The sequence below is a fragment of the Salvelinus fontinalis genome, chromosome 2 (genome assembly GCF_029448725.1).
Source record: "Salvelinus fontinalis isolate EN_2023a chromosome 2, ASM2944872v1, whole genome shotgun sequence".
In the NCBI taxonomy this organism is placed as follows: Eukaryota; Metazoa; Chordata; class Actinopteri; order Salmoniformes; family Salmonidae; genus Salvelinus; species Salvelinus fontinalis.
This window is the reverse complement of record NC_074666.1, coordinates 40866042-40888710: the sequence shown is the minus strand read 5'-3', so window position 1 is coordinate 40888710 and position 22669 is coordinate 40866042. Positions and strand designations below refer to the sequence as shown.

Below are 22669 nucleotides of genomic sequence, written 5' to 3'. Positions count from 1 at the left end.
CAACACATTGGTGCGGCTTCCGGGTTAAGCAAGCAGTGTGTCAAGAAGCAGTGCGGCTTAGCAGGGTCCTGTTCGGAGGACTCATGGCTCTCGACCTTTGCCTCTCCCGAGTGCATAGGGGAGTTGCAGTGATGGGACAAGACTAACTACCAATTGAATATCACGAAAATCTATTTTAAAAAATAAAATAAAATCAGTTGTTGTGCACAGTAAAGAATAGCCATAAATGACAACCAAGACTCAGTATCGCAAATCAATGATTATTATTTCTTTACAAATGCATGTTTTCAAGTTATACTGTTTATATACAAATAGCTATTTTGCATAAACAACTGGATCAAGTGGTAAAAGTCATGTAACAGGTCATGATGGAACACGTTATTCGATATCAGTAATGCAAGAGAAAAAGTTCAAAGGCACACAAATGAAAACATGAACCCTGCCATATCACTACAATAGTTTAGGGGTTTCTCTATTAAAAGAAACACCAAAAGGACTGCTGAACATCACCCTTATATCATCCACTTCATTCCATTTCATACAGTTGATGTTCAGCAGAACCTCAAGTTTAAGTAAATATTTTGTATTAGACCAACGATCAGCATAGAAAAATAAAACCTAGATAAAATACTTACTGAGTGTACAAAACATTAGGAACGTCTGCTCTTTCCATGACATAGCTTTCACCTGAATTCACCAGGTCTGTCCATAATCCCTTATTGATGTCACTTGTTAAATACACTTCAAAATCAATGTAGATGAAGGGGAGTAGAAGGACGTTAAAGAAGGATTTTTAAGTCTTGCTACAATTGATACACGGATTGTTTGTGTGCCATTTAGAGGGTAAATGGGGTAGACAAAAGATGTGTGCCTTTACATGGGATATGGTAGTATGTGCCAGGTGTACCAGTTTGACTGTGTCAAGAACTGCAACGTTTCTGGGGTTTTCACACTCAACAGTTTCCCTATTTGTATCAAGAATGATCCACCACCCAAAAGACATCCAGACAACTTAACAACTGTGGGAAGCATTGGAGTCAACATGGGCCAGCATCCCTGTGTGGAATGCTTTTGACACCTTGTTGAGTCCATGCCCCGACAAATTGGGGCTGTTCTGAAGGCAAAAGGGGGCGGGGGGGAACTCAATATTAGGAAGGTTTTCCTAATGTTTTGTACAATCAGTGTATACTGTACACATCCCAGAATTAGTGATATCAGAACACACATAAATTACAGTCAATAGACGGATTCATTTTGTACTGCAAGTGCACATACAACCAACACATATTGCATTGCCTAAATGCTGTGGTAGTGTCCATCTAAACGTAACTAGTTGGCACTAAGCCTTACAGTCAGAGAGCGTGAAAAAAACAAACACCTGGACACTTTTACAGTTGACTACCACTTAATCTAAGACCTATTCTTGAATGAACCGATGAAGAACAAGGCTCAATTGCTAAATAGTTACTGCAATTTAAATGTACAAATTTAACAGTACATGGTACAACATGAATACGCTACAAGTTAACACAACCTTCCTAGAGCATCTGAATTTGTAAATACATTTACAGATGGAAAATATAGAATGCTTTCAATGCCTTACATTTGAAATGAGTTAATATACAAGAAAAAAAAAAACGCTTGTGGGGATCTTCACAGCATGACAAACGTCGCAATATTTCATTTCATAATCACTTCTGTTTTCACCTAGTTTCACTTACAAAAACAATGTGTAACATTTAATGGACAGTAACAGTCAAAAGTTTGAACACACCTACTCATTCCAGGGTTCTTCTTTATTTTTACTATTTTCTACATTGTAGAATAAGACTGAAGACATCAAAACTATGAATAACACATACGGAATCACGTAGTAACCAAAAAAGTATTAAACAAATAAAAATAGTTTAGATTATTCTTTAACACTGTTTTGGTTACTACTTGATTCCATATGTGTTATTTCATAGTTTTGATGTCTTCACTATTATTCTACAATGTAGAAAATATTTAAAATAAAGAAAAACCCTTGAATGAGGAGGTGTGTTCAAACTTTTGACTGGTACTGTATATTATCTCCAACTTTTCTAATCTGATGGGAAACAATGAAGGTCTGCCTGCACTCTGCCTGCACAAATAGAGATGTTCCCCCCCCCCCCCATAACCTTAAAGGACAATGTAGACCAAATCTACATGAAAGCCCTGGGGGTTAGGGGTCAAGTTAGAGTATGAGCCAATTCCCAAACAATCCTAAATTAACAGCACTACTTCTCAGTACGAGTCCCCACAAAAGGCTTTCAGTAAGATTACAAACAAAAACAATAATAAAGGACAACAAACATTCAGACATATGTCTTTCCATTTCGAGATTAGGTGCTGACGTGTTACCTCCAAAAACTGTTTAAAAAGGTGTTTACCGTTACCCCTCACCCAAATGAAATAGGTTAACATCTAGGGGGTTGTGAGGGTGTCCTGGCAAGTAAGCTTCATCTTCTTTAGCTCCACACATCCAGAGAGTAGCGTCCCTTGGTCATCAACTTCTTGATGTAGGCCACAGCCTGTGTGTGTGTGAGGCCTCCGACCTCTTCAGCTATGTCATAGAAGGTGTTCTGCACGTCCCGCGCCATGTTCCGAGCATCCCTAGGCAAGGACAAGTGGCAGCCATATTTATAGAGGGCACACGATGATGGATTTTCCCTTTCAGAAAACCCTCTAAAAGCGTGTACATATGCAGGTGGTCTGAATTGGTTCTTACCCGCAAATGTAGAGGTGAGCATTGTCAATATGGATTAGCTTCCACAGATGTTCTTTGTTCTTCTTCAGGAGATGCTGTACGTACACCTGAGCATGGAAAATCAAACAATTATGAACTATTAATTTTAATTTAACTGCTACAAAATACGTTCTCTTGAAGTCTGCAGGTTCTCAAGGCAATACGAATTATAGGCACTGGTAGTATCAAATTTTGGACCTTATCAAAGTCATAGATACACTCCTCTACGTATTTATTTGGACAGGGAAGCTAAAACCTTTAATTTGGCTCTATACTCAAGCATTTTGGATTTGAGATCAAATGTTTCATATGAGGCGACAGTACAGAATGTCACCTTTTATTTGAGGGTATTTTCATACATATCTGTTTTACTATTTAGAAATGGAAGCACTTTATGTATCTAGTCCCCCCCATTTCAAGGTGTCATAAGTATTTGGACTCACTTGTGTATTAAAAGTAGTTAAAAGTGTAGTATTTGGTCCCATATTCCTAGCATGCAATGACTACATCAAGCTTGTGACTACAAACTTGTTGGATGCATTTGCAGTTTGTTTTGGTTGTGTTTCAGATTATGATGTGCCCAATAGAAAATAATGGTAAATAATGTATTGTCATTTTGGAGTCACTTTTATTGTAAATAAGAATAGAATATGTTTCTGAACATTAATTTCGAAGTGTATACTGGAAAAAAAAATAACATGCAACAATTTCAAAGATTTGACTGAGTTACAGTTCATATAAGGAATTCAGTCAATTTAAATAAATTCATTAGGCCCTAACCTATGGATTTCACATGACTGGGCAGGGGTGCAGCCATGGGCATAGGCCCACCCACTTGGCAGCCAGGCCCAGCCAAACAGAGTTTTTCCCCGCAAAAGGGCTTTAATAGAGACAGATATACTCCTCAGCACATTTCAAATTGTTGTTGCATTGTCGAGAAGGAAACAACAAGTAAGCATTTCATTGGATGCTGTATACCATGTGTATCCTGTACATACGACTAATAAAATGTCAAACTTGGTAGTATAGCTGGACACACGAACTCTCACATAGTGAGGAGCTGACAGAGAGGTTTGGTGTGTTACCTTCCCCTCTTGGTCTCTGGAAAAGGCCACGTTGAGCTGAGTCAGCACGCCCGCCTTCTCAAACTCCTCCAGTTCCTGCTGGTACAGGAAGTCCTCGTTTCTGCGGCGACAGCCGAAGTACAGTATCGTCTCGCCGACATCCTTCCCTGATAGCGAAACACAACACATACTGGATGTGAAGCTGGGTCACACTCACCCTATTTTTCTTTTCCCTCCCTTATGCTAAAAAATACAAAACATACTTGTGGCAACAAACTCAGGTGAACCTAATTTATTGTAGAGTAATGGAGACTTGCTTGATGTGAACTCCATCTATGCACTAGGCAAACACTGTTCGGTTTTAATAATCAGCAAAACCACAGACTTAGATGCCAGATGAGGACCAGGCCTTCTTGCTCCGTACCCTGCTCCTTCATCCAGCCTCTCTCCTGGAGGAAGCCCATGAAGGGGGCGATGCCCGTGCCGGGCCCGATCATCACCACCGGGTTGCTGGCCTTGAAGGGAAGCCGGAACTGGGACTTGCGGACGTACATGGGCACAGAGGTCTTGTGGCCGTTGTCCGTCACCACAACCTTGTTCTTCAGCCAGTTGGTGGCCACACCCTTGAAAGTCCGCCCTGTGCTGGTCTGGAACTCCACCACCACCGCACAGATGCTCACCATGGTGGGATACACCTGACAAGACAATACACAGTTTTAAAGTAAACAAATAAAAAACTAAATAAAAGAAACTGAAAAAGTGGGAACGGAACTGGCAACCGGAGGTCTGCTGGTCTCTGATCCCAGGTACATGTCCTTAACCCTTAAAATGCTCTCCATCCAGGGGTGCTGCTGTTTCTCACAAGATGGACAAAGTATTTTTACTATTCTAATAGTGGGTCTCACCTTGCCGGAGGAGGCGATGGAGTAGTAGCGAGCCTGTAGGCGGGGCAGCAGCTCACACAGGTGGTCTATGGTAGGGTGGAGGGACGGCATGTCCTCCAACACAGCCAGGATGTTCCTCTGAGCATCCAGCACCCAGCTCTGGTACAGACCCTGGCAAAGAGACACAGACAGACTAAGACTTACTCTCCATTGATACAGATCATTTACAGCCATTCAAACGCATTGACAGCATGCATTTCTGGGCGGGCAGTAGAATGTCAGTCAGTCAGCTAGCGGTGAAGGGTCAGAGGTTCGAGGTCCGACAGGGGTGCCAACCTTGCCCTCGGGGGAGGCGGAGGCCATCTTGCGCAGGGTGTCCTGGTCCTTGGGGTCGGTGGCATACTGGGCCAGCTCAAACAGTACGTTGGTGCGAGGGGGGTTGGTGATGTCCAGGTAGTGGGTCAGAGCTGTGCGGTATGTGGTCGGACACGGGAATGGGTGCTTCTTATTGGACTCCTCTAAAAGACACAGAGGAACAATCTGATCAGTATCATCGTTTAATGTTCAAGTTCCATTTATTTAGAGGCCACGGTATACATTTTCAATGTTAACGGTAGACTATATGATTTAGTTGACTATGTGTGCAGCAATATCTTCTCAACCTCTAGATTACTGTACAGTGAGTGAATAGCCATGAGGATAACATCATGTGCATTTCATTGCAACCAAATAGTACGGATAATGCCCATGGAAAACTGCTCCAATGTAAATACACAGACACAAAGCAGCTGAAATCATATATCCCTGAGCCATGATTTACAACTGACCGTCGAGGTTGTTGAGAGAGATAACAGTGTCCAGGTCGGCATCCAGGATTTGGCCTATTCTGTTCACTATTGACACGTCATTAACGGGGTAAACAGCAACGTGGTCTCCAGAGTCATATCTACAGGGGGGGAGACAGGGGGAGGTGGATGAACAAGACTTCTCAATGTCTTTATCTAACACGCAAATGTCATTACATATAGAACATATTTACATGCTTGTTGCCAGTGTGTGAAAATAGGGAAAATAAATAAATGATTATCCAACTCGACACTTATTGGCAGACAGAAGAAATGCAGTAGACATTGGAAGGCAGAAGTGTATGATATTCTAAGGCACAGGACTTTTAATATTACATATTAAAGCAGAGCAGCTACCTGATTTTGGAGCCTGAGATGTCCAGCTCTAGATGCATCAGATGGCGGTCGCCGGCTTGGTTCAGCTGGCGGTTGACAGCCACTGTGGCCAAGTAGGGGTTCTTAGCATCAAAAGGCCTGCAATGACAGATATACTGGAGTTATCACAAAGCCATTTCAGACAATTGGTGCTAATGTTGTAAAATTGGTTTGTCGAAAGTTCCAATAAATAACTGACATCCCAATACATTTGAGAGATGATTTCTAATATTAACTTCTTATGACTGCAATCACGGTAACGGGATGATATGACAACAGCCAGTCAAAGTGCAGGGCGCCAAATTCAAAACAACAGAAATCTCATCATTAAAATTCCTCATACATACATGTGTCTTATACCATTTTAAAGGTAATCTTGTTGTTAATCCCACCAAAGTGTCCGGTTTCAAATCTGCTTTTCAGCGAAAGCACTACAAACAATTATGTTAGGTCACACCAAACCACAATAAGCACAGCCATTTTTCCAGCGAAAGATAGCAGTCACAAAAAGCACAAGTAGAGATAAAATTAATCACTAACCTTTGATGATCTTCAGATGACACTCATAGGACTTCATGTTACACAATACATGTATATTTTGTTTGATAAAGTTCATATTTATATAATAAAATCTGAGTTTACATTGGCGCGTTACATTCACTAGTTCCAAAAACATCCAGTGATTTTGTCTAGCCACATCATTTCAACAGAAATACTCATCATAAATGTAGATGATAATACAAGTTATACACATGGAATTATAGATATACCTCTCCTTAATGCAACCGCTGTGTCAGATTTCAAAAACTTTACGGAAAAAGCAAACCATGCAATAATCTGAGATGGAGCTCAGAACAATAGTCAAATTAGCCACCGTGTTGGAGTCAACAGAAACCAGAAATTACATGATAAATATTCCCTTACCTTTGATGATCTTCATCAGAATGCACTCCCAGGAATCCAAGGTCCACAATAAATGCTTGATTTGTTCGATAATGTCCGTTATTTATGTCCAATTAGCTACTTTGGTTAGCGCGTTTGGTAAACAATTCCAAAGTCACGAAGCGCGTTCACTAAAACCTGACGAAATGTCCAAAAGTTCCGTAACAGTCAGTAGAAACATGTCAAACAATGTATTGAATCAATCTTTAGAATGTTGTTAAAATAAATCTTGAATAACGTTCCAACTGGAGAATTACATTGACTTCAGATGAGCGATGGAACGGAGCTGCCTCTCAAGTGAACGCGCGTGGTCAAAGAATGTTCACCTCATGGCAGTGGTGGCTAATTCCCCTCTCATTCGGCTCCCCTTCACAGTAGAGTCATCAGACACAGTTCTACAGACTGTTGACATCTAGTGGAAGCCGTAGGAAGTGAATACTCATTCATATCTCGCTGTGATTTCAATGGGATCTTGGTTGAAACTCGACCAGCCTCAGAATTTCCACTTCCTGTTTGGATTTTTTCTCAGGTTTTTGCCTGCCATATGAGTTCTGTTATACTCACAAACATAATTCAAACAGTTTTAGAAACTTCAGAGTGTTTTCTATCCAATACTAATGATAATATGCATATATTTGTAACTGGGACTGAGGAGCAGGCCGTTTACTCTGGGCACCTTTCATCCAAGCTACTCAATACTGCCCCTGCAGCCATAAGAAGTTAAGAACTTTTCTTTTTACTGATCTGAGAAGACAGGTGAAAGCGCTAAGGGATTTAGTTTACACCTGTCTAGTTCTATCAAGGAAAAGAGATGAGGAGGCCACTTTGGACTATTGAGATGCACCCTAACAGCACCCAGACTTTGCTGTTGGACTTCTGACATTGGGGAGTAGGTGAGAATCAGGTCAGCGTCATGACAACAGTCATCCCTTTGTTGCCCTGAAAAACAACCATAATCTATTCATTCCATTAGCGATGACAACACATCTGTCATTACGCCTGATAGCTGAGCTGCCTACACCACTTCCTATGTGTGTGTGAAGCTGTCAACTCACGGTTTCTGGATCTCAAAGCTCTTGAGGCGACCCATCTCCCCAGTGTACACCTTATTCATGTTGATGTCAGTTGGAACCACCAACTCGTACTGCCGGATGCTTAAGGAGAGGAAGAAACGGACAGGTGATTACTTCCTGCTCTGCATCCCGACCACTCATGAAGTCTAAAAATAACCCTTGTCAGTGCAGCTAAGGGCCGACATGGACAGCCATGCACGCTTCTAGTGGAGTTTGCTCTGTGATGCAAATGTGATGATGCATGGTAAAAATTGTCAGATGCCATAGGGAGTGAAAGGTCTTAAAGCACATGTAAAAATGATTTTCCTTGTTGATGGTCATTTAGGTTTGTTATTTGCAGATGAAGCTTTATAGTGTTTTTTCTGAGAACATGCAAAAAATGCCAGGGGGTATCAATTATTTGATACATACAGTATTTATAGCTGCTGATATTACCATGGAAAATAACCCTTGTTCTGCATTGAATTGGAATACAAAGTAAAACATTATGGGTCGGTTCCCCAGACACAGATTAAGTTTGCGGTTTCAATGGAGAATCTCAATGGAGAATGTTTTAGAATCCTGGACAAGGCTTAATCTGTGTCTGGGAAACCAGCCCTCTGTGTCTTTAAAAAATATATATAAAAATACCTTCTCTATACAGGAAGTACATCTGCTCCTGAATCTCCATACTAAATATCTCTAGTTGACAACTAGTCTGACCAGGAGAGCGAGAGGGGGTAGCCAACTAGCTATTACCTGGTGTCATCTCCTGTGGCCTCCACCCCAAAGTGCTCACACACAGCAGGCCAGAACTGCTCCTTCCATGATACAAAGTCTTCCTCAAGGCTGGGGAAGAGGGTAAGACATACATAGAACAGTCATCACATGATATTTTAATAAGAGAAATACATACATATTTATGAATATGGATTAATTTATGGACATTGTAGCAACGTTTGCACTGTATTGAGTTCAGTACTCACTTGCCATCGTCGTCTCCCATTCCCAGGTCATAGATCCTCTTGCCACCCAGCTCTTCTAGTCTCTTGTCGGTATACTTTCCCATTGCATTGAAATGCTCATATGTTTTATTCCCCAAGCCAAACACCTGCAGAGTTCAAAGGCAGATGCTATCAGCTATCACAGTAGATAAAAATGAATGACCTGCATATAAAATGTAAAGATTCCTCTACTTCTAGGGCCTATATCATGATGCAAACCTGAGTGCCTTCAGAAAGTATTCACACCCCTAGACTTGATCATTTTGTTGTGTTACAACCTGAATTTAAAATGGATTAAATGTAGATTTTTGGTCACTGGCCTACACAGAATTCCACATAATGTCAAAGTGGAATTATGTTTTTATATTATTTTTTATACAAATTAATGAAAAATGAAAAGTTGAAATGTCTTGAGTCAATAAGTAATCAACCCCTTTGTTATGGCAAGCATAAATAATTTCAGAAGTACACATTTGCTTAACAAGTCAAATATAAGTTGCGTGCAATAACAGTGTTTAACATGATTTTTTTATGACTACCTCATCTCTGCACCCCACACAATACAACAGGCGTCGTTCCTAACTCAGTTGCCGGAGAAGAAGAAAACCGCTCAGGGATTTCACCATGAGGCCAATGGTGACTTTAAAACAGTTACAGAGTTTATTGGCTGTGATAGGAGAATACTGAGGATGGATCAACAGCATTATAGTTACTGCACAATACTAACCATTGACAGAGTGAAAAGAAGGAAGCCTGTACAGAATAAAAATATTCCAAAACATGAATCATGTTTGCAATAAGGCACTAAAGTTAAACTGCAAAAAATGTGGCAAAGAAATTAACTTAAGACATGTCCTGAGTACAAAGCGTTATGTTTGGGGCAAATCCAGCACATCCCTGAGTACCACTCTTCATATTTTCAAGCATGGTTGTGGCTGCATCATGTTATGGGTATGCTTGTCATCAGCAAGGAATAGGGAGTTTATGATAAAAATAAATGGAATAGAGCTAAGCACAGGCAAAATCCTAGAGGAAAACCTAGTTCTGTCTGCTTTTCAACAGAAACTGGGAGACAAATTCACCTTTCAGCAGGACAATAACCTAAAATACAAGGTCAAATATACACTGAAGTTGCATACCAAGACAACGTTAAATGTTCCCGAATGGCCTAGTTACAGTTTTAACTTAAAATTGTCCTCTAAATCTATGGCAAGACTTGAAAAAGGCTCTGGCAATGATCAACAACCAACTTGACAGAGCTTGAACAATTTTTAAAGAATAATGTGCAAATATTGTACAATCCAGGTGTGCAAATTTTTTAGAGACTTACCCAGAAACACTCACAGCTGTAATCGCTGCCAAATGTTATTCTAACATGTATTGATTCAAGGGGTTGAATACCTATCTAATCAACATATGACTGTTTTATTTTTCATGATTTTTAAAATAAATGTTAGACTTCTTTTTCCAAATACAGAGTACTTTGTTAACCAAAACAATGACAATTAAATCCATATTAATAACAACAAAATGTGGAAAAGGCGTGTGAATACTTTCTGAAGACACTGTAAATGCAGTAATACATTATATCCTTACATATGTCTAAGCTGTACATTTACTTAATTACACAATTTGGATCAGATCTGTAATTGCAGTGGCTTTATATGGCTGAATGCACTACAAATGTTGAGAACAAGAAAACATGGATTTCCCAGATAAAAAGCCACAACCACATCACAATGCTGTCTCAGGAGAGTCGCACAGCGAGACCCGGAGGAAGCCATGGTTAACATTGTTCAGTAGTGATGTCAATGAGAAAACATTTCAAAATTGAGACTCCCGACATCTCCAAGCCACAAACTGCCAGTGCTCTCCAGCTCCAGCCTTGAGGTTGGCCAGGCCTGGAGCTTTGTTTGGCAGGACCACATGTTTCCACTTGGTGAGTGAGTTTGGAGGGAAGTGGGGCAATGCAGCAAAGTGTGCATTCCACCAGTGCCTTTCGCATGGGAAAGCCTCACATACGGACATCTCAATCCCTACCTCTCCTTCAATGGGGAATGGGGATGCAATAAGAGTCATTCTGTGTGGATCCTGTCAAAGCTAAATGTGCTGCGCTGCACACCAATGTTGACGCTCAACCACCTTGATGCACCTACTACAGACCTATCTCGCTGAGCAAAATACCAACCGCGAAGTTGACTCCTTTCAGGTCCTCGTCGTTCTCCTGCATCCAGTCGTAAAAGTCCTGAGCGTTGTCTGTGGGATCCCCCTCCCCATAGGTGGCCATGCAGAACACAGCCAGGGAGTTGTCGATCTCCGCAAGACGAGGCAGCTCCGACTGAGGAGAGGAAGGAAGAAAAAGACATTGAAAATACACTAATTGCAAACGGGATTCGTTCACCAAACAGCTCTCAGGACACAACAATGCAGTCATTAGCTCTCTTAATGTTGACATTTAATAAATATCCAAACAAATATAAATATTCATCACCACAAAGCTGCTGGAGGTTACATGTGGTACGTAGAAGACTGAGACAATGTACACATAAAATCAGCCGGATTAAGACCAGTACCATGTCATATTCCTCGGGGTCAGCTGACATGCCTCTCATTCCGTAGCGCTGGGCGTCTTTGGCCAGTCGGCCGCAGAACTCCTCCGCCGTGCCCGTCTGAGAGCCGTAGAAAACCACCATGTTCCTGTTCTGGAGAGGCAGACGCATCATCAGTAATCATCCTAAATTATAGACAACTTTTTAAAGTTCCTTAGCTAGCCACCAAAACAAGTTAAGTGGCATATAGCCTACATATCCATTTACTAAATAAATAGACATAATTTTGTCTAAAATAATTAGTTTCTACTTATTACACAGCATTTAGCATGAAGCTACTGACCGTTTTCTTCATTTTTTCAATAAAGCTGGTTTCTCGCTGTGGAGTGACTCTGGAGGAAAAGACACAAAGCAGATGTTAAAAGGTAAACATTAGCATACCATGGTAACTTAATTAGTCCACTAAATGACTATTACACTGCCTCGAAAAGGAGAGACCATTTGAGAAGGCAGAAAATGTTCTTTACTCTGGCATTCCCATCCCCTTCTGACCCCCATGGGAGAGATTTGCGTATGGGTCACACCCAATCCCTTTACAAGTCATGTAAACGCAGCACAGAAATAGCACAGTTGATCATTGGTAAAAACATTGAACAAACACAGTAAATGCATGTGAAACTCACCGATGAAAATAACATGCCAATTGTCAATGAAACGTGTGCTCCTTAGCAAAGAACATAGGAGGTATCAAGAGGAAGTCAAGAAGTGACAAACGTTGCATGTGGTGACAGTATCTTAAATCAATTGTTAGGCTACATGTACTGCACACAGCCATAATTCAGACCACAGCCTTTTTGATGACAGGCTATCATAATCATTACAATCTGCAACATTGATTCTTATCTTTTAAATGATTTCCTTTCCTTTTGTTTAACATTGCTGGTTAAAAACGTTGGGAAGCAGCCTGGGAAGCTGAAAAGCAAATCAAGTCCAATCATTTGCCTTTCCCAACAGTAACACACATTTCCCTGAAGAGCATCAACATGATAGGCAGTGGATGGAGCACAGTAGAACAAGCGGTCTCAGATACACACACAGTGAGACCAAGAGAGAGAAACAGAGAGAGAGAGAGAGAGAGAGAGACTGACCTGGCTGCCGCTGCCTGTCTCTCTTTGGGCAGAGAGAACACACATCCCATGGTTAAAGGCAGTGTTCTCCAGCACCCCACAACACACTTGTCTGATCCACAATTGGACACAATCTGAAAAAGCACGTGAAGAAGAAGCCCATCAGGGCTGACTATCCGCTGGCCTCTCCAAAGTGCATTATGCGGGAGAGATTCTCAGTCTCTCACTGAACATACAGCCCCCCCCACGAACACCCCACCCGTGCGCGCTCTCTCTCTGTGGTGGAATCAAAACACACAGGCAGCCATGGCTGTTATTCAGCCGCAGCAGCCTCTCACTGGTTGGCCAGGCAACTCCAGGGCTTGTGTTCTGCTCAGAGCAGCAGTCAGACGCGGATGGACGTGTTGCTGTTACCCGCTCTCACCACTACTCAACACAGACACTACCGACATCTGGCAGCAAGGCTGGGAAGACAACGACAATATAGCATGACATTTCCCTTAAAAGGCTTTCAAGCAGAGCAGCCGGCAACATACACAAACGTTTAAAAAAATATATAATTAAACGGACATGCCCCTGCGCACGCACACACATCAACACTGACATACACATCCACTCACTACATCCCTCCTCTTTTCCTATACAATCTGTAGGGACTACACTACCCGAGTCACCCTGGCAACTATTAACAGCGTAAATGTGTATTTCTTTCTTTTTAAAAGAGAGATGAGGCAAGGCAGAGCTGAATAAAGCACATTTCAAACCCCTGAGCCGAGGGAGTGTGTCACAATGGTTACCTAATCTATCATAAAAGGTTGCCATTTGTGACACGGCTTTGCTCCATTCATGCTCCCTCAAAGGCAAATTAGGAACGGCTTCCGCAGAAGAGAGGCTGAACAGAGAATACTGCTGGACTTTGGCCTCAACTTTCCACCTCGGAGAGCATTCAAAGAGAAAAAGCATCCACTGGGTCTTCTGGTGCACTGGGGAAGTGTCCAAAATTGGCTGTGTAGAAGACTAAACACAAAAAGAGTGCACAAAGACGGGAGTATTCTCCAACAAAAAAGGATCACAGTGAAATGCGAGCCAGCTAAACACAAGGAAACTCCAAGGTAGTTCTCTCTTTTCCTGCACACCCCAAACCTCTTCCTGGAATTTTCATAGCTTCAGTTGTGGGCCATTTCCTCCTCCTGCATATTTCTTTCAATGAGGTTTGGTGGTGCGGAGGGGAGCCAGGGGATCTCGCAGGGAGAGAGAGAGGTCCAGTAATTAATTACCAGTATGTTTGAGGTCCTTCTCTTAACACTGTTCCCATTCAGAAAGAGAGAGCCATGTTTATGGTTAACATTTCCAGCAATTAAAACCTCTTTCACTTCCATTGTTTGGGGGGTGCAGAGCTGGCATTTTCCCTGTGGGGGGAATTGATCCAAGTGACGCCAACAAAGGAACATAGGCAACTGTTACTGATTAAGACCCATGCCAAGTTCCTGCCAGCAGCCAAGTGGATACAATGAAACAACAAGGTTCTCAGTAACATTGGTGTGAGATGTTTCAAGCATCTATTCAACAGATGACCGCATGTATAGACCTAATCCAGAAGGTTACAAGGAATAATAGGTGAGAAAACAATTAAAACCACTACAATTGCTGCAGTACCTTTCTGCATGTGGCCTGGGCGATGCAGCCCAGTCTACAGGGTATGTTAAAAATAAGCTACACAGTCACCGAAACCACTTCCAATTATTATCCTTTTGAATAAACAACAAATGTAAAGTAATGTGACCATGCACATTCCCCCAGTTAGGCCTACATGAAGTCAACACATTCAAATGCTGGAACCCCTGCCCAGGCCAACCACAGTGTGGTCTAAAGCAACACACGCACAAACACACTGCCAATCCCTGCTTCCCACCCAGCTCCAAGTTCCAGGGCAAGAAAATACAAATGACTTTTGGTCACCAGGGGATGACAAAACGGGAGTGTTCTGATTTAACCTTCCTGGGCTAATAAGGGGAAAATATGAGCAAATACACACTAATGTTGAATCATTCTTGATTAAATAAATTAACAGCTAAGCACACAACAGTCTTCAAAGATCGTCAGCACTATCTCACTTCTGACACCAATATAGAGGATACCGACAATGCAACGTCCCCTGCTGGTCCCGAACATGGTGTCTCCCAGCCCGTAGGCAAACTTACTATCACTGTTCCAATAGGATAAACTGCCTTGGGATTTTACAAATGAGAATGTAATGAGCCTACCTAGGCAGGGGCCGTATCAAAATATCAAATTATAGAATATTGGTGGAAAAACACTTACACAGGGGTGAGCCTCTTGAACTCTGGGACGGTGTCGTCAGTCTTCTTGCGAGAAAGGAACCAGTAGATGAGTAGGCCAACAATGAGAGAAAAAAGGAATATGTCCAAGTTAGTGAAGAGAGGTTCCTCCTCCACAGGGGCCACGTCAGGGCCTTCCGGGGCTACACGCTCTACCTCCATGTCCTCCATGGGGCCACTCGCTGTCTGACAGGTCAACACCGGCTGCAGCCAGGGCAGAGAGAGGACCTGAAGAAATTACAGTTAGGTTTTTTTTATTATTTTTTTTCTTCACGAAAACACATATACTTTACATACATTACATTTACACTACCAGTGAAAAATTCACACCTGCTCATTGTAGGGTTGTTCTTTATTTTTACATTGTAGAATAATAGTGAAGACATCAAAACTATGAAATAACACATATGGAATCATGTAGTAACCAAAACAAAGTGTTAAACAAATGAAAATGTTATATATTTGAGATTCTTCAAAGTAGCCACCCTTTACCTTGATGACAGCTTTGCACACTTAGCATTCTCTCAACCAGCTTCCTGAAGTAGTCACCTGGAATGCATTTCAATTAACAGGTGTGCCTTGTTAAAAGTTAATTTGTGGAATTTCTTGCCTTCTTAACTTCACTAGGGTAGGGGGCGGCATTCGGAATTTTGGATGAAATGCATGCCCAAATTAAACTGCCTGCTTCTCGGGTCCAGAAGATATGATATGCATATAACTGGTAGATTTGGATAGAAAACACTCTAAAGTTCCCAAAACTTTTAAAATAGTGTCTGTGTATAACAGAACTGATTTGGCAGGCGAAAACCTGAGGAAAATCCATTCAGGCAGTAGTTTTTTTTGTTGGTTTTGTAGTTTTGTATTCAATGCCATTACAGTATCCATTGACTTAGGACTCAAATTGCAGTTTCTATGCCTTCCACTAGATGTCAACAGTCTTTAGAAATTGTTTCAGGCTTGTATTCTGAAAAATGAAGAAGTAAGAGCAGTCGGAATGAGTGGACCCTAAAGTGTCACAGAGCTTTTTCATGCGCACGACCGAGAGAGTGTGTTTCTTGTTTACCTTTTATATTGACGACGTTATTGTCATTACAATGTTATTATTTAGGCTAAAAACAACCTGAGGTTTGAATATAAACATCGTTTGACATGTTTCTATGAACTTTACGGATATAATTAGGATTTTTTTGCCATCCTGTTTTGACTGCGTTTTAGCCTGTGGATTACTGAAGAAAACGCGCAAACAAAACTGAGGTTTTTTGGATATAAAGAGACTTTATCGAACAAAAGGAACATTTATTGAGTAAATGAATGTCTGCTGAGTGCAACCATATGAATATCATCAAAGGTAAGGGATTAATTGTATCTCTATTTCTGACATGTGTAACTGTTTTACTTGGCTGGCTACTATTTGTAATGATTTGTCTAGTGGGCTATGTTCTCAAATAATCGTAAGGTATGCTTTCGCTGTAAAGCCTTTTTTAAATCTGACACAGTGGTTGGATTCACAAGAAAATCTTTAAACCTATGCAAAATATGTTCTGTTTTCTGAATTTTTATAATGAGTATTTCTGTATTTGAATTTGGCGCCCAGCAGTTTCACTGGCTGTTGAAGAGGTGGGACGCTACCGTCTCACGTGCCCAAGAGAGGTTAATGTGTTTGAGCCAAACAGTTGTGTTGTGACAAGGTAGGGTGGTATACAGAAGACAGCCCTATTTGGTAAAAGACCAAGTCCATATTATGGCAAGAACAGCTCAAATAAGCAAAGAGAAACGACAGTCCATCATTACTTTAACCTGTCTAGGAACCCTACCGGAACCCCTCGCCAACAGCCAATGAAATTGCAGGGCGCCAAATACAAATCAACAGAAATCTCATAAATCAAATTTCTCAAAAATACAAGTATTAGGCACCATTTTAAAGATATAATTCTCGTTAATCCAGCCACAGTGTCTGATTTTAAAAATGCTTTACAGCAAAAGCTCCACAAACGATTATGTTAGGTCACCACCAAGTCACAGAAAAACCCAGCCATTTTTCCTGCCAAAGAGAGGAGTCGCAAAAAGCACAAATAGAGATAAAATGAATCACTAACCTTTGATGATCTTCATCAGATGACACTATTAGGACTTCATGTTACACAATACATGTATGTTTTGTTCATATTTATATCCAAAAATCTCATTTTACATTGGTGTGTTATGTTCAGTAGTTCAAAAACATGCTATGATTTTGCAGAGAGCCACATGAATTCACAGAAATACTCATTATAAATGTTGATGAAAATTCAAGAGTTATGCATGGAACTTTAGATACACTTCTCCTTAATGCAACTGCTGTGTCAGATTTCAAAAAAACTTTACGGAAAAAGCATAATCTGAGAACGGCGCTCAGAGCCCAAACCAGCCAAAATAAATATCTGCCATGTTGCGCAGTCAACATTAGTCATAATAGCATTATAAATATTCACTTACCGTTGATGATCTTCATCAGAATGCACTCCCAGGAATCGCAGTTCCACAATAAATGTGTGTTTTCTTTGATAATGTCCATCATTTATGTCCATTTGTGTCAAAATAGCTTCTTTTGTTAGGGCGTTTGGTAAACAAATCCAAAAGCGCGATCAGGTCCAGTCGGACGAAAATTTCAAAAAGTTATATTACAGGTCGAAGTAACCTGTCAAACTAAGTATAGAATCAATCTTTAGGATGTTTTTACCATAAATGTTCAATATTGTTCCAACCGGAGAATTCCATTGTCTGTAGAAAAGCAATGGAACGAGAGCTACCTCTCATGTGAAATGCACGTGACTGAGAACGAGGCTGCTGGCAGACTCCTTAGTCAAACAGCTTCCATCTGGCCCCCCTTCACAGGAGAAACCTGAAACAACGTTCTAAAGACTGTTGACATCTAGTGGAAGCCTTCCGAAGTGCAACATAACCCATATCCCACTGTGAATTCGATAGGCTGAGTTCAAAAACTACAAACCTCAGATTTCCCACTTCCTGTTTGGATTTTTTTCTCTGGTATTTGCCTGCCATATGAGTTCTGTTATACTCACAGACATCATTCAAACAGTTTTAGAAACTTCAGAGTGTTTTCTATCCAATACTAATAATAATATGAATATATTAGCATCTGGGACTGTTCACTCTGGGCACGCTATTCATCCAAAAGTGAAAATGCTGCCCCCTATCTCAAAGAAGTTAAGACACGAAGGTCAGCCAATCCAAAACATTTCAAGAACTTTTAAAGTTTCTTCAAGTACAATCGCAAAAACCATCACGCGCTATGAAACTGACTCATGAGGACCGCCACAGGAAAGGAAGACACAGAGTTACCTCTGCTGCAGAGGTTAAGTTCATTAGAGTTACCAGCCTCAGAAATTGCAGCCCAAATAAATGCTTCCCAGAGTTCCAGTAACAGACACATCTCAACATCAACTATTCAGAGACTGTGTGCATTAGGCCTTCATGGTCAAATTGCTACAAAAAAAACACTAGTAAAGGACACCAATAATAAGAAGAGACTTGCTTGGGCCAAGAAACACGCGCAATGGACATTAGACCATTGGAAATATGTCCTTTGGTCTGATGAGTCCAAATGTATTATTTTTGGTTCCAACTGCCGTGTCTTTGAGACACCGAGTAGGTGGACGGATGATCTCCGCATGTGTGGCTCCCACAGTGAAGCATGGAGGAGGTGCGATGGTGCTTGCTGGTGACACTGTTGGTGATTTATTTAGAATTCAAGGCACACTTAACCAGCATGGCTACAACAGCATTCTGCAGTGATAGGCCATCCAATCTGGTTTGCGCTTAATGGGAATATAATTTGTTCTTCAATGGGACAATGACCGAAAACACACCTCCAGGCTGTGTAAGGGCTTTTTGTTCAAGGAGAGTGATGGAGTGCTGCATTAGATTACCTGGCCTTCACAATCACCAGACCTCAACCCAATTGAGATGGTTTTTGATGAGTTGGACCACAGATTGAAGGACAAGTAACAAACAAGTGCTCAGCATATGTGGGAACTCCTTCAAGAGTGTTGGAACAGCATTTCTCATGCAGCTGGTTGAGAGTATGCCAAGAGTGTGTAAAGCTGTCATCAAGGCAAAGGGTGGCTACATTGAAGAATCTCAAATATATTTAGATTTGTTTAACACTTTTTTGGTTACTACAGGATTCCATATGTTATTTCATAGTTTTGATGTCTCACTATTATTCTTTAACAGGTGACTTGACCTGGGCTATGTAGGGCACATTTAATCAGCAGGAGCATAGTTAGTGAAATTAACATTTCATAGCTGAGGTTCTGTCATGCAGAGATGAGTGACGACTGGGATTTTGCCAGCATTTCTCTCCATGGGTATGACAAAACAAATGGCAGAATGTTGTGCTCCAGACTCATGTAGTACTGAAAACCACATTTTCTTTCAAAATGTCTTTACTTATCCTGTCACATACACCTAAAAAGCATTGAAAGCCTGAGGCTAAATTCTCAATTTTACCACAAGAGAGCATTCTAGCATTAAGACAAATGTGAGCAAAATGTACACATTGTTCTTTTGAACTACAGTCCATACATGCAGCATGCCATGGATAAAGAAAACAACTGAAAGCTCGTCTCATAAACCTGGTACTTCCATTAAGTTCTGTCAGTTTTCATAGGTGACTTCTGTTGCATGAATCACATTTACCGTATTATAGCGTACAGTCTGTTGTTGTCTGGGGTCAATTCAATGAAAACAAATGCAATCTGACATTACTATTCAAAAAGTTAATTATTATTTCAATAATAGTTACAACTAATAGAAATTCATTGGTGCACACTTCAATACTGTAGTGATAAAATACATTGGTTCCTACACTTCCACAAATATCTGTGGTTGGTTGGAATCTCAATGGATAGTCGGCAAGATTGCGGCTACTTCCATGCACTTCATTAAGTGTGGCAGATACAATTTATATTGTCAAAAATTGGTCAGATAAGCAAAAAGAGACATGCTGCTATAATGTTCAATTTATCAATAAGATAGTTGACTAGTTTGAGTTGACTAATTCTGGCGTTGTCTTCCCCCATTTAGGTAACCCCAAAACCTTACAAAAGAATGGAGCACAGTTGTGTAATCTGTTCAAAGCAGCTAACGTTAGCTAAATTTAGCCTAAAGGATCTTGTTATTTCTTGGCTATGTGTTGTCTGCTTGGAAGGCAACGTCAAATTCATAACGTTTAACCATATTTGAACATAGCATAACACTGCAGTACAATTCAATACTAATTTAAGTCTTAACAAAATTATTACTTACTTCAAACTGCTCCTGACTGTATCCAGCACAATATCGGAGTCAAATTGCTTCTACGTCATTATTGTGCGACCACGCGCCACGCCTCTCACGTGTCAGTGGTTTATGTACACTATGCTTTAAATAATAGAATCAGTTAAATGTGATACCACCATGGCCCTGAAAGCTCCTAGAGCTCATTTTGATATCAGCCACCATATCAAATCATCATGAAGAACAATATCCATCCACAAAATAGTATCAGTCAAGAAGAAGAAAGTAATGCTGTCAACATATCCCTAACATACCAGTAGTAATGCAAGTTGCGGTCTCATAATGAGACATTTAGACAAAATGAACAAAGCACAGACTCAGCTAGTGGCTTATTATTGCAGAGTGAACTTTCTTGACACAGCTGAATATGTACACACAGTTTCGTGATTGTCAGTGCATGGCCTGTAATATCGCCGACCCATTCTCGTAATCTCACACACAATTAAATCTTGGGTGATGCTGAAAGTGACAAGCTGCATTTCTCAGAAGAACAATGTGTTTCAGAAATTAAACAAGAAACGAAAACACGTTTGATAAAAAGGTGCAACAGAAAAATGTACATGGTTTACAAGACAACTGTATAAAATAGACAAAAAGTACATTAGTATAAATCACCTTTGGCACATATTCTTTTGAATAAATAGTTGGGTTCGTAACAATGTCCAGTTATCTTTCTCTTCAAGTCTTATAGGCTCTTGGACGTGTCTTGGTTGTGGATGTACTTATGGTAGACCACACCAAGTGTGGTGGAAAAGTTCCCATGAAAAACACGCGGTAGGAGCAGCCACACATGAAAACCTGGAGGGTGGGGAGGACAGGTTAGGAATAAAGTAACAAATGTTTACTTTCAATTTGGCTGGCAACAAAATACATGAGACACATAAGGAGCTTGACACATTAATATTGGCAATGTCAATAAAGGAAGTTGTCAAGTTTCATTGATTTTATCCGTGAAATGAAAAGAGCATCTGTGAAATGCACTGACATGTCACTCTCTACACTCTGGGAGCTGGGCCATCCTGAACAGTGTTAGGCCGTTGTAATGCTGCCAGAACTACAAACACATAGAACACAGTGGTGTCGCCCTCCCTCTTGCGCAAGGCATACAAGTGCAGTGACATCAATATCCAGAAATAACTTTGGCACTTTCAATACCCTAAATTGCTGAGAAAAGGATGGACTATGACCCCCCCCCCCCCCCCCCCCCATAATTTTGGTCATGTTCCTCTTAAACACGTGATCAGTGAGTAGTCATGATGAGATGACACACAACGATGTGTGACTTCTCTCTCACCAACTGTCAAATCCATGTTGTGACTCTCTCCCAGGGCTCGACATCTCTACAGACAGCCACTCTGGTAATAGTACTGGAGAAACTGAACAAAACCTGTTTTGCACAGAAAACACAATATAATGGTACTGTATTAATACTGAAACTGTTCTACTTCTCCCCAGGTTTCAGATCAATCCCATTTTAATTTAAAGATGAATTAGTTGACATTTCTATTCAAAAATTGAATAGTGTCATTTGTTTTGAATAATGATGGCCTCAGATAAAAACAACTGTATGCCACTCCATTGTCATTTTATCTCTAACTTAATGATATTAGAGTTGTGACTTACTTTGGTACAAGCAATATGTGAGGAACTGATTACTGAACATCTGGTCGAGAATGCCTTCCGTCCTGTAGGACGGACAGGGCAGTTAGATAGGTATACTTAGTATGGTGATAATTCCATTCTAGTCAAGGGTCAACAAGCTATCCAATGTGTTCTTCTTGTCTTGTGCACTCATAAATATGACATAAAAGTGTGCATTTGGTAACATGCTAAACTCCAGGTCTCTGGGACTGCAGTGTCAGCTGGTTTTCATTTCTCCCTTGTGCTTAATTGGATCACATGTGCAGCCATATAGTTGAGTGATATCATATTGCAGATATACACTCAATGGCCAGTTTATTAGTTATGCCACCCTGTTCACAAAAATGGATCGCTCCTACAGACAGTAAGTAAAGTGGCAGTGGCTTGCTATATAAAGCAGGCAGACAGGCATCGAGGAATTCAGTTACTGTCGATTGAATGTTAGAATGGGCAAAACGAGTGACCTAAGTGACTTTGAGCGTGGTATGATCGTCGGTGCCAGGCGTATCAGATCCAGTATCTCAGAAACGGCCGCCCACCCGGGGTTTTCACACCCGACAGTATCTAGGGTTTACCAAGAATGGTGCGACAAACAAAAATATATTTTCAGCAGCAGTCCTGTGGGCGAAAACAGCTTGTTGAGGAGAGAGGTCGAGGGAGAATGGCAGGAATCATGCAAGCTAACAGGTGGGCCACAAACAGAAAAATAACGACGCAGTACAACAGTGGTGTGCAGA

At 40.9% G+C, this 22669-nt stretch overlaps 1 protein-coding gene across 3 annotated transcripts; it reads right to left on the bottom strand.

Annotated features, from left to right (window-relative positions):
• Positions 1–244: 244 nt before the first annotated feature.
• On the bottom strand, positions 245–20339 carry LOC129818865 (NADPH--cytochrome P450 reductase-like). 3 transcript variants are annotated; one of them, XM_055875161.1, is made up of 16 exons: positions 20262–20339; positions 14935–15179; positions 11829–11877; positions 11510–11638; positions 11125–11274; positions 8919–9043; positions 8692–8781; positions 7936–8034; positions 5921–6037; positions 5546–5664; positions 5055–5236; positions 4740–4889; positions 4259–4529; positions 3856–4001; positions 2753–2838; positions 245–2637 (listed from the first exon to the last, which is right to left on the bottom strand). In XM_055875161.1, exons 2-16 carry the CDS (start codon positions 15120–15122, stop codon positions 2493–2495), a joined length of 2046 nt encoding a protein of 681 aa, XP_055731136.1. In that variant the 5' UTR covers positions 15123–15179; positions 20262–20339; the 3' UTR covers positions 245–2492. The 3 variants fall into 3 exon arrangements, with proteins under 3 accessions (XP_055731136.1, XP_055731128.1, XP_055731145.1); XM_055875153.1 differs by lacking the exon at positions 20262–20339 and adding an exon at positions 15444–15500; XM_055875170.1 differs by lacking the exon at positions 20262–20339 and adding an exon at positions 12634–12746 and having other exon boundaries at positions 14935–14959.
• Positions 20340–22669: the final 2330 nt, after the last annotated feature.